Consider the following 12,561-nt stretch of genomic DNA (forward strand, 5'->3'; position numbering starts at 1 on the left):
TCTTTTGTTTTGTTTTGTTTTGTTTTGAGACAGAGTCTTTTTCTGTCACCCAAGCTGGAGTGTGGTGGCACGATCTCGGCTCACTGCAAACTCCGCCTCCCAGGTTTCAAGCAATTCTCATATCTCAGCCTTCCGAGTAGCTGGGATTATAGGCGCATGCCACCACGCCCGGGTAATTTTTGTATTTTTAGTAGAGACAGGGTTTTGCCATGTTGGCCAGGCTGGTCTCAAACTCCTGACCTCAGGTGATCCACCTGCCTCAGCCTCTCCTAGTGCTGGGATTACAGGCAGGAGCCATTGAGCCTGGCCGTAAGTACTTCTTTAATTAATCAAACTGTGGTGGTTAAAAGTGGACCCATGGGAGTGGATGTTGAACAATTGCCCTTTCTTCCCCATCTTGTTTTAGGGAAGCAAAGAATATATGGAAACTTTTTTATTTCTGGAAGCTCTCCATGACTATCTTCCCTCCCTGTAAATAACCTTGGCAAGCACCCTGGGTAAATTTCTTGCCTCTCCCAATTACTGCTTTACTCTGTTCTGTTCTTATAAAGTACAGTTTTTATTTCTGATAAACTAGTTCACTTTAGGAAGTATAGCAATCTGCTATAATATTGTCATGCATTTTAGAAGAGATTCTAGAAGCTTTCCATTATAGTTAAATACAATCTGTGTGCTGTTCAGATAGCTTTCTTCATAATTAATATTCCAGTATTTTGAATACTCCTTGAAGAGGAGTCATTTGGAGCAGGAACAATATAGGCTTGGACCAACAGATAACTGGGCTTTTGAGTCTGGGCTCTGCCAATCACTAGTTGAGTGACTTTGCACCTGTGTCTTAAACCAGTCTGAACTTCTGTTTCTTTATAAAATGGGATAATGATAGTGCCTAACTCATAAGGTTACTGTGAAGATTAACAAAATACTAAGTTTACCATTTAGCATTGTATTGTTCATATGCTGAATATTAGTGGTGGCTGTTACTCTTATCATCATCTCTACATGGGGATAACAGTGCCTACACTGCAGGATTATTGGAAACGTTGCAGGCATTATCAATGGTAGCTCTTATTGTTAATAATGTTTCTTTGGTACAAGGGCATTATTTCCAATTTACTTTGCTTTATGAAGATAGAGCTATATTTTTCTTGCTTTTATAGGGTATTTCAAGATTGCCAAGATGGTGAGATATTTTGCTGTTTCACTGACTCAATAATTTTTATTGCCTTTTCAAACCACATACTGTAATTGGTATAGTTTCTAGTTCTATAAATTTCTGATTTGGTTGTTTTCCTGCTTACTGTGCTTCTGTAGCAAACAAGAAGCAGATGATGTAAATCATGAAATAGGCAGATTAAGGTCTTTATGGGGTTCAGGTTGCTAAGTTGAAAAGGAATTTCAACCATAAATTAAATCCATGTGCTATGTAATATTAAGCCCAAACTGAATTTGTATTCTGATATAACATTGTGATATTTCATTTCAGAGATACAAATGCCTTACTGAACCCTTCTAGTCCCTGAATCTTTTTCCCCCTAAAAGAAAGAATATGTATAGTTTAATTAGCTATATTTGGTTTGGGATCATATTGTTCAGGGCCTGTGTTATTGAAAAATAACTTGTAAAATTATATTCATTGAAAATGTCATTGAAATAGCAAGATGATACTTAACTTTTAATTATAGAGCAAGAAAAAGTTTCTTGTTACCCAAGATTTAAAATCAGTTTTACTAGGATATTTACATATATGAAATTCACTTGGCTGGGCGTGGTGGCTCACGCCTGTAATTCCAACACTTTGGGAGGCTGAGGCAGGTAAATCATCTGAGGTCAGGAGTTCGAGACCAGCCTGGCCAACATGGTGAAACCCCGTCTCTACTAAAAATACAAAAATTAGCCAGGCGTGCTGGTGGGCACCTGTAATCTCAGCTACTTGGGAAGCTAAGGCAGGAGAATTGCTGGAACCTGGGAGGCGGAGGTGCAGTGAGCTAAGGTTGTGCCATTGTACTGCAACCCAGGCCAACAACAGCCAGACTCCATCTCAAAAAAAAAAAAAGAAATTCACTCTTTTTAATATGTACCTTTAATGAGTTTTGGCCAACTCATATACTAGCCACTACCACCGTTAAGATAATGAGGTGTGAGGGTATGATGTATGGTATGTAGATATGGTATGACCAAGGGTAGTTTTTTTCTGATTTAAAATTTAAAATGACTTTTTGGCCAGCCTTTCATGAAAATAAAAAAATGGTAGTCAGGCTTACTTACCTTTCTTGATATTAATCTCCTTCCTTCCTTTTCAAAATTTTTTAATTTCATAAGAGCAAACATTTATGTTATATAATTGGCTTAGCCAAAATGGAAGTTAACTTTTCTAAAGATAGTCTTGGTAGATTTCATTTAAATGGAAAGTATAAGCTTATAGCCTATTATTTATAACCTAAAAATTTACTGATAGTCTTGAATAGTAAAGCTATAAAATGATAAACCAAAGCAATATAACTTTAAAAATAGCCAAGACACAACTTTACACAAGACTTTTAAAAACATTTTCTTACTAGGTAACATGTTACAAGCTCAAATAGTCCTAGCAGTTTCAGAATTATTATACATAGCTACTGGTTCTTCATCTCTTACATAGGCTTATGTATGCATAAAACATTATTTTTGAAACTCAAAATAAAGAATGAAATCTACCTAATGTCAAACCTGTGTTTGTTTTCTGCTGCATAACTATTCAATTCTGAGTTGAACTTGAAAGATAAGAAAACATGGATTTTATTTTCAGCTGAAATCAAGCAGTTTCTTTTCTTGCTCACACACATGTAAGAAAGTCAAAAACTGCAGCAAATGTTCATTACTTTCCTGTGACTATCAGGGCATTCCTTTTTTATGGAAATCCAGAACATGTTTAGGGGCCAAGCAGTTAATATCATCTGAAGTGTATGGTTATGTTGACAAACAACTTTAATCAGGTATCGTTTTAATTCAACAGACCTACATACACTATTATTTCAATGATAATGGCCCCTAAAATTTTGTCAAACTTTTAAAATTATTTGAAAATGAACAGACTTATAATTTCAAAGCCTTTCTCTTAAAAGCTTGAGGAACCCATGTTCCTCAACTGCTAATCAATTGCTAGCTAAAATAAATCGTATATGTATTTTAATATTTTACAACGATTTCTACCTCTAAATGTAACTCAGCAATTGAAACAAATAAATGGTATCACCATGACCTGTTATCTATGTGCAATGCAAATTGCAAAGATTTTCTATTACCAGATTTTCAAGACACATTTCATGTGTTATCTGCCATCTACCAAATATTGTAGCCAGTTTGAGCAGTATCTTTATCTTAAATTGTGTTAAAAATTATCTCAAAATAACGCAAAGCATTATCAAGTATATATATTTTTATTATATTTTGGCAGCACAAAGAAATATATACTCAAAAAAAATTTGGATGACTGAGAAAACCAGATATGTACCAGATATGCAAATTTAATTACAAGTATGATAAGTTAAAAATGGTGGAAACTAGCAATGCATATATTATCATGGGTATATATATTATCATATGTATATATTACGGTATGATAATGTTGAGTTTGCATTTTAGACACCTGATTGAATTCTGTCCTAAACGTGTGGATAAAAAATTATGTACTCCTTGTTCATGACATTTAACTTTCAAAGCACCAAGGCAACATAAGGACTGACCTCTCATTGAAGTACCAGTGCCTGTGACAAGCATCTATAAAATATAGTATAAAAATCAAATAAACTTAATAAGCAAATTCAAATCACAATGTTTTCAGAAGATACAATCCTTAGTAATTTTATGAGAAGGCATTGCCTCTTTAACGTTCTGGTCTAGGTGGTGATATACTACTATTTTAGAACAAAGACCATCATGCCATTTGCCCTTTTGGACCAAAAGAAAAATTTTCCTTTTGTTGTGGTATATGATGTAAACAACAGCAATTTTTTTAAAAGCAGAAATAATAAGACAAAAAAGGAAATGGCAGCCTTCCTCTTCTCTGTGTGAGGACAAGGTCTTAAAGGATTTCACTGACTTCAAGTTCTTTCCATGTAACCCCAGACTCCTCATCCATTCATAGTCTGGTTCTCTGTAATCTCCATTGTCCAGAGTGCCTTTGGCCACACACAGAACTAGTCGATGTGAGAAGATCCTACTTCTTTCTGGGATCTCCATTTTTACCAGCTTCCTCTTGGAACAGAGAAGTTGTAAGTGAGGGGACTCAGATATTCCTCCGCTTTTCTCTGTACTAGCTGTAGGAGGGAGAGTGGTACTGATTGCCGGACACCTTGGTGGTCATCTGGGGATTCACATGGCCAGCATGGACAGAGGACTTGCTTGCACAGTCCACATCTCCTCATGGTGGCAGTGACTATAACACACTCTTCTGAGAGCCTGCCCTGTTGCTAGGTTAGACACTTGTACAGTTTTCAAAACATTCTTTTTTTTTTTCTTTTTTTTTGAGACAGAGTCTCACTCTGTTACCCAGGCTGGAGTGCAATGGTACAATTTCAGCTCGCTGCAACCTCTGCCTCCCGGGTTCAAGCAGTTCTCCTGCCTCAGCCTCCCAAGTAGCTTTGGTTACAGTCGTGCACCACCACACTGACTAATTTTTGTATTTTTAGTGCAGACAGAGTTTCACCATGTTGGCCAGGCTGATCTCAAACTCCTGACCTCAGGTAATCCACCCACCTTGGCCTCCCAAAGTGCTGGGATTACAGGTGTAAGCCACCATGCCTGGCCAATTTTCAAAACATTCTTGAGTGAACTGGTCTTTGTTGAATAAACTTAGCCATTTCTCTGATACCTAGAACCTCTTTTCATTTTATGTGTGAGAATTTTGACAGCAGCACCTCAGTGAAGAAAGCCGTGAGTTGACAGTGTCAGCATTTTCTGTTTGACACCACAGTGTACAGCCCAGGGCAGTTCCTCAGAGGTACACCTGAGGACAGGGCGTGAAATCCAGCTTGGCCTTTGCTTGTTTGGGGACTTCACAGCAGAAACAGTTTTCTTGAGTTCACCATTATTTATAGACCTTATAAATGCTATAGCATGTCATTTATTCGTAAAATTTGTAGACTCAATAGAGAAGCTATTTTTTTAATAGCTTATCACAAAACCTCTTCCGGATATGAAAAGTCATCTCTGTGTGCACTTATTGCGCGGTTTGGGAATGGAGCCTTTTAAATTTCTTCTACTATATCTTGTGCTAAAAACGTCTTGTAATTTCACATGCAGGCATTATGAGATCCTTGACCACTTTGTGACTTCTCTTTCTCTGGGCATTAAGTTCTGCTACCAAGTAATTTCCTTTTTGAGCCTTTTTTAACTGAACATTACTTAAAAAAAAAAAAAAGCTTTATTTTAAATGGCCATTAGGATATCAAAATAATCAGTGTCTTTACTTATCAATGGTTGTGACTTGTAGTTGCGATTTTTCGATTTTGTTGGATCCATCGCTACATTGATAAAGTGTTTTTCACAGATGATACAACTTGGAAATTATCCATCCAGGTACAACCTTATTAATAAGTAGGTCTCATCATTAAATGGACTTTTTTGTCTTCCCCAGTGCACTAGTGTAGTGAAATGATTCGGAAGCTTGAAATTCATTGTTTTTACTTAGAGAGAACTGTCTCTATTCTTAGGCTTAGAACCTTCCTCTCCTAGCTCATACCTCTTCTTTAGAAATCACATTGAATTGAAAAATTTCCTCCAGTTTTCTTTGCTACAAGTAGAGTATGTTTGCTCCAGCTGTTGGTGCATAAGGGAAGGTTGGGACCGGTAAAGCTCAAGAGGCTGATGTCAGACTGCTGTATAGAGCTCATCAGCTACCAGTGGCTTCCCCTGTCTCCTGAAAAAAAAAAATTAAATGGACCAAGTCAAGTGAACATAATCTTAACTGCTTACTGCCATATGAGGCTCAAAGACCTGTAATAAAATTGCTATAGGGGCTGCATAGTCTCTTTCCATCACTGTAAACCTGCATTGCTCAGTGTACAAAGCCATTGCAGGGGCTGCAGATGGTGTAGTATTATCCTAGTATTTTATTGTCTTTAGTGCATATTTAAAGGCTTTGATATGATTTGATAGAAATCACTCTCTTGCGTGGAGCTCCTAGTGACAGTTCAGGGACACCCTGGGATTCCACAGAACCCAGGTTGAGAAATCTTGATTTAGACAGTTGTAGCCATACAGAGCTTTTCATATTTAGAAGTGTGGGGCAGAAATAATGCATCCCTTCCCGAAGATGTCCACATCCTAATCCTCAGAATCTGTGCATATGTTTGTTACATTACACGGCAACAGAGACTTTGCAGATGTGATTATGTTAAGGACCTTGAGATGGGGAGGTCATCCCGCAGGTTGTGTTTAGGCTCTATGGATAATTAAGAAATGGCCAAATGGGGTGTGGTGGTTACAAGCATGGAATCCTGTGCCAAACTGCTATATGATTGGGCAGATTGCTTAACTTTTCTTAGTTTTCACTTCTGAAAAAATGGGACACCTTGTTATAGGGTGCTATAGCACCTGTGTTATAGGATTGTTGGGAGGATTAAATGAGTTAGTACATGTAAAGGATTAGAACAGTGCCTGGCACACCCTGACATGTTCTATAAAAGTTGGCTGTTTATTATTTATGCAGCTTTTCCACATGGAAGAACATTTATTATTTCTGATCCTTGCTTTAGATCTAACAGCAAATGATCTAGCTGGAAACATGCAGTTTTTCATGGCTTATGGATGATTTCTTTGCTTATTCCAGTTACAGTCTTCAAGTTTTATAAATGTAGTTACTTATTCTCATATTACTCTATACAGTTGAATGCATTCATTCTTCTTTTAGAAATCTTGCTTTTAATACATTGCCTTGATTTTTAATTATTGTATGTTTTTATCTTTGATACACAAATATGTTAACTTTTTCATCCAACCCTGGAATGGTATGGTATTATCCTAGTATTTTATCTTCTTTCATGCATATTATATAAGGCAGTACATTGATACGTGTTTTCAGGCCATGTGTTTAATAGAGCATAATAACCTCTAGAACTGTAAAATTCGTTTATCATTCAACAAAATATTTCTAAAACAAAGATCTCTTTATTACTAGTGCGAACAATAAAAAAATGGTTACTCATCCCCGTCTTTCAGGATGCTCACCATGTAAGTCAGAGCCAGAAAAAGTACATCATCATGGTTAGAGGTGGACACAGTATATTATGAGTGAACAAAAGAAGGACTGACAGAGTTTAAGCAAAGGTAATCTAGCCAGAACTGAGACTCAAAGGGAGTGTAGGAGTTGACTAGGCAGGGAGAGAGCACGTTAGAAAACACTGAGAAATACACCTTTCTATATTACCTGTCGTCTTAATTACATAACTTCAGCTGTTCCTTAGTAAAGATAAAACAGAACCTTCATGGTAGAGATGAAATGTTTTATGTTCTACCTTGAATTAGGGAAGAACTGAATAAATTAGGTATCTTTCCAGCTTGGAATCACTGCCTCCATATTACATTGTTAGAAATATATTTAGTAGTTAGATTAAACCTTATTATATTCTCAGGCAAAAAAAAAGTTTGTTGGTAAGGAAGAAAGAAATGTCAGCCTCATTATTTCAACTAAAAGATCTAGACAATTACAGGTTATGAAATTGATTCACCTAAAGGTGGAAGAATTTTTAATGTTTACTTGGGAGAAAATAGTCTATCATAAAAAGAACTTCTGTCTTTTTTCTGTCAGAAAACACTGTAATCAAAGTCACAATGACAAACGACTAATATCGTTAATATATAAAGAAAATTTTAAGTTGTGACAACAAAGACCCCAAACACATTAGAAAATTGGGCAAAAGACATGAACAGATAGTACGCATAAACATACACACACCCCAAGATATACAAATAGCTCTTAAACATGTTAGAAGATACTCTACTTCACATATGATAAAAGACATGCAAATTAAAACTACTGTTGCTGAGGCAATAGGGAAATGGGCTCATTCATCACTGGTGGGAATAGAAAGTAGTAATAGTCCCTTTAAAGGGGAGTTCAGCAATAGCTCAACAACAACAAAAATATACAGTTTTTCTTAGTTTAGCAATCCTGTTCCTAGGAATTTACTCTGAAGATACACCTCCAATAATGTGTAAAAAAAATTTTTTTTTAAATACTTGCATATACACTGGGTTCTCTATTGAGGTGCTTTTGGTAATAGTAATATTAGAAACAACCTAACTGCCATACGAAGATTGGCTGAATAAATAGCCAATGCATGAACTATTACAGAAAATAATTAGGAAAATCTCCATGAACTATTGAGTGATTTTTTTTTTCAGAATATATTGTTAAATCAGCAAGATACATCTATCAAGGTAATTCACATTAGCAGATTAAGGAGAAGAATCTCATGATCTCAAGAGATGCAGAAAAAGTTTTCAATTACATTCTAATTTCTTTCATGATTTAAAAAATTTCTTAGCAGACCAAGAACAGAACATTCTTAATCTGATAAAAGGTAGCTATAATGACATTTAGCACCTCAGTCATATTTAATAATAAGATGGAAAGCTTTCCTTTTCAGATCAGGAACAAAACAAGGGTGCCTACTATTAACTATTTTCCGCAACAGTGCTTTAGAAGTTCTGGCCAGTGTACTAATATAAAAAAAAGAAATAAAATATAAAAATTAGAGGGGGGAAACCTGTCCCTTTATTTGCAGATGTTATGAATATGTATTTAGAATATGAAAGAGAACCTATGGATAAGTCATTAGTATTAATAAGAGAGTAGGGTTCTTGAGTATAAAATCTGTACATAAAAATCAGTTCTTCCTACCAGTAGAGGTATTATTAAAAAATCGATCCTCTGTCTTTAAATAAGCAATAAGTCCTCAGAAAATGAAATATTATAAAGTCTATAATAGTATCAGAAAATATCAAGTATCTTATAATAAACCCAACAAAAGAAGTATAAGACTTTTGTGAAGAAAAGAATAAAATTCTATTGAGAAAATTAAGTCTTTTAAAAGTTGAGAGATATCAGTTGATGGATTGAAAGAAGCAATTTCTAAAGATGTGATTCTTTCTAAAATTGATCTAAACTTCACTGCAATTTCAACAGGTGGGTTTGTTTTTTTTTTTTTGCCTCAATGTTCATAAGGAAAAGAATGGGAAATTAGACTGTAAAATTATTCCATTAAATACACAATTATTAAGTTGTAAATTATTTCCTCTATCAATAGTAACTAGTGGTAAATGCCTGTAATCCCTGGTACTCGGGAGGCTGAGGTGGGAGGATCGCTTGAACCTGGGAGGTCGAAACTGCAGTGAGCTGTGACCAGCCTGGGTGACAGAGTGAGACCCTGTGTCCAAAAAGAAAAGTAACTAAAGCATTTGTTGATCTACTCTGGTATTGTATTTCTCAAACGTTAGGATAATACAACAAATATTTTTAAAGTTTTTTCTTCTACCACTTCATATTGAGATGCGAAGTATATTATATAAATGAGCATATACAAAGTATATGTATATGAGTTTATTATTAATTATGTGGTAATTTATAATTGGGCTTCCTGGAGTGACTTGAATTTCTGACAGACTTGAATAATTTCTGCTTTAGTGGTGACTAGGAGACATGGAAGTGCAGATTTCTCTTACGTATAATTAAACATTTTAAAAAATTATGCCAAGTGTTTGGGAGTTTTGGGAACCAAAATAATGCCTGGCTAGTTACTAAGTCAGTTGCAAGCAAGGCTGTATCTTCTCTGTGTTCGTTAAAATGTTTACTGTGAAATGACATGGAGCTTTTATTGCTTTTTCTCTGTTGCCAGGTACTTTATTACCAAGGTTGCCATCGGAACCAGGAATGACATTACTCACTATCAGAATTGAGAAAATTGGTTTGAAAGATGCTGGGCAGTGCATCGATCCCTATATTACAGTTAGTGTAAAGGGTAAGTGACTGTTTACTTTTTTTTTCTCAGGTGTATTTTATAATGTTGCTTCTCATTTGGGACAGTTTTATTTTGGTGGTGGGGCGGGGAGTCTTATGTATGTGACAATTCATTTTAGTTCATTCTATTATGAGGCAAAGTCCCTGGAAGAGATCATCACTTCTTCACAGAACATTTCTGAGAGATTTACTTATTTTCTTATTTATAACTTACATTGTTTTGCTTTTGAGTTTTTCTTTGTGTATATCTTTTTATTCTTAAAATCTCATCTAGGGTGCTGGCTACACATCTTTAACAGCAGATACATCCTTTAGGATACAGGTTAACAGAGTGTCCCTCACCTTCCAAAGGTGTGTAGGTTTGTTTGCAAAGCCCAGTGTTCTGTTTCCCAACTCCTCCTGCGTTAGGCCCTCTCCTTCCTGTCCAAGAGAGAGGTCTACATTGGAGAGGCCTACAAAGGTGGATGAGAATCAGGCCTTAAGTGAATCATCAGTGAGGACAGGGAGCTAGGACAGATCCATAGCATGCATGCTCCGAATGTAATACTGTGGAGCATTCAACAAGCGAAGTATTTCTTATCCTTAACTATGTTACTGTGGGTAGGAAGCATGATTATTCTTAGGATTTGGTTTTTTTCTCCTATCCAGTGTGGCAGTTCATTTATTCCTTAAAAACAACATTTTCAGTCTTTCAAAGGGAAACCACTTTGGTTGAATTCTTTTGTTGTTGCCAAACATTTTATACAGTACTTTATTTATAAAGTAGTTAACAGTCTTTTAAAAATAATTATTGGGCGATTGAGAATGAAGTTGTCATACTCCTATCCAGAGACAACTGCACAGCTAATCCAAGTGGTTTACTTTAATCTGTAATTTGAGGCAAGTCAAAGAAACAGATAGGGGCTGAAATCAAATGAAGAGAACTTTTGTCAGTCATAGAAATAAATTCAGATTCAAAAGTTCATTAGTACCAATTAAAGTAAAAAGGAATTCGGCCACAGAGAGGGATTATCTGGAGACCATGATCCACAGCACTAATGCTGTGAAACTTTAACTTCTGATGTTACCAGGTGTCAAATATATGGCCTACTAGTATATATACTCTGCATTATAGTTTGATAGGTCATTTACAGAACTGCGTCACTCATTCAGGAATGTACACTGTAAAACCACAAAGATGTTTAACGATAGTGTAGTAGCTGTTAAGTTACCTTTGCATACATGTTGAACTAAAACATGTTTTTGTAAATATCTTTAAGAACTGAAACAATCAATGTACTATATCGTTTTAAGTTCTCTAAGACAAATCTGTTGAATAATACATAAACACTTGAGTAGTCATTAAATGAGTCCATGTTGAATTTGATGAAACTGGAAGATTCCTGGATCCAGGAAATTAAAACCATACACAATAACTTAGTGTTCTGTCTAGTTGGTATAAAACAGGTTGTTATAACAAATATAATGAGAATTTAGATAATATTTGTAAAAATGTATTCATTGATGGAAGGGTTTCATTGGCAATTTTCATGTCCATTTTTGGTCCTTTGACTTGAATACAGCAGGGGGATTCTGATAATGTTAGATTTAAAGGTCTTTCCAAACCATACACTTGATCAAGTTTGGAAATTAGGGGTCAGTCCCATTGAGGCATATTATTTACACTGTAAGTTTTTATTGCAGACAAAAATATAGTGGCCTATTTCCTAAGGAAAACAAAAAGTTCTTTTCACTTCTTCCCTATAAAGATGAAATTTTGTGTTCTACAAGCTTTCTTTTGTACCTGATTGAGACAGGTTTCCTCCTTCCCACCGCGAAGTCTCCCATCCCCTCACTCAGCCCCCTCCACATGCCTCTGTGGTCACCTGCAACTCTTCAGGTACCTGCTCATGCCAAATGGGAATTTCTGTTAGCCCAAGAATTTCCTCTTACCTTTCTGCAAGCATCCTTATGAAATATACCCCCTGTAGTTGACAGGGTTTTTTTTTTTGTTTGTTTGTTTGTTTGTTGTTTTTTTGACACGGAGTTTCACTCTTATTGCCCAGGCTGGAGTGCAGTGGCGCGATCTTGGCTCACTGCAACCTCCGCCTCCTGGATTCAAGAGATTCTCCTGCCTCAGCCTCCCAAGTAGCTGGGATCACAGGTGTGCACCACCACGCCTGGCTAATTTTTTGTATTTTTAGTAGAGATGGGGTTTCACCATGTTGGTCAGGCTAGTCTTGAACTCCTGACCTTAAGTGATCCACCCGCCTCAGCCTCCCAAAGTTCTGGGATTACAGGTGTGAGCCACCATGCCCTACCTAGTTTGCAGTTTTTTGTTTTTGTTTTTTTTGTTTTTTGTTTTTTTTGAGACAGAGTCTAGCTCTTTTGCCCAGGCTGGAGTGCAGTGGTGCAATCTCGGCTCACTGCAAGCTCCGCCTCCCGGGTTCACACCATTCTCCTGCCTCAGCCTCCTGAGTAGCTGGGACTACAGGTACCCGCCACCACACCCAGCTAATTTTTTTTGTATTTTTAGTAGAGACGGGGTTTCACCATGTTAGCCAGGATGTTCTTGATCTCATGAC

At 36.3% G+C, this 12,561-nt stretch overlaps 1 protein-coding gene across 2 annotated transcripts in view; it reads left to right on the forward strand.

Annotated features, from left to right (window-relative positions):
- AIDA (axin interactor, dorsalization associated) overlaps positions 1-12,561 on the forward strand; it is a 44,360-nt gene that overhangs the window by 26,239 nt on the left and 5,560 nt on the right. For both annotated transcript variants that reach the window (XM_003265065.4, XM_030812834.1), the window contains exon 7: positions 9,876-9,998. In XM_003265065.4, coding sequence (XP_003265113.1) covers positions 9,876-9,998 — 123 coding nt within the window. The remainder of the gene's footprint in view (positions 1-9,875; positions 9,999-12,561) is intronic.

Source organism: Nomascus leucogenys, chromosome 5 (genome assembly GCF_006542625.1).
Source record: "Nomascus leucogenys isolate Asia chromosome 5, Asia_NLE_v1, whole genome shotgun sequence".
In the NCBI taxonomy this organism is placed as follows: Eukaryota; Metazoa; Chordata; class Mammalia; order Primates; family Hylobatidae; genus Nomascus; species Nomascus leucogenys.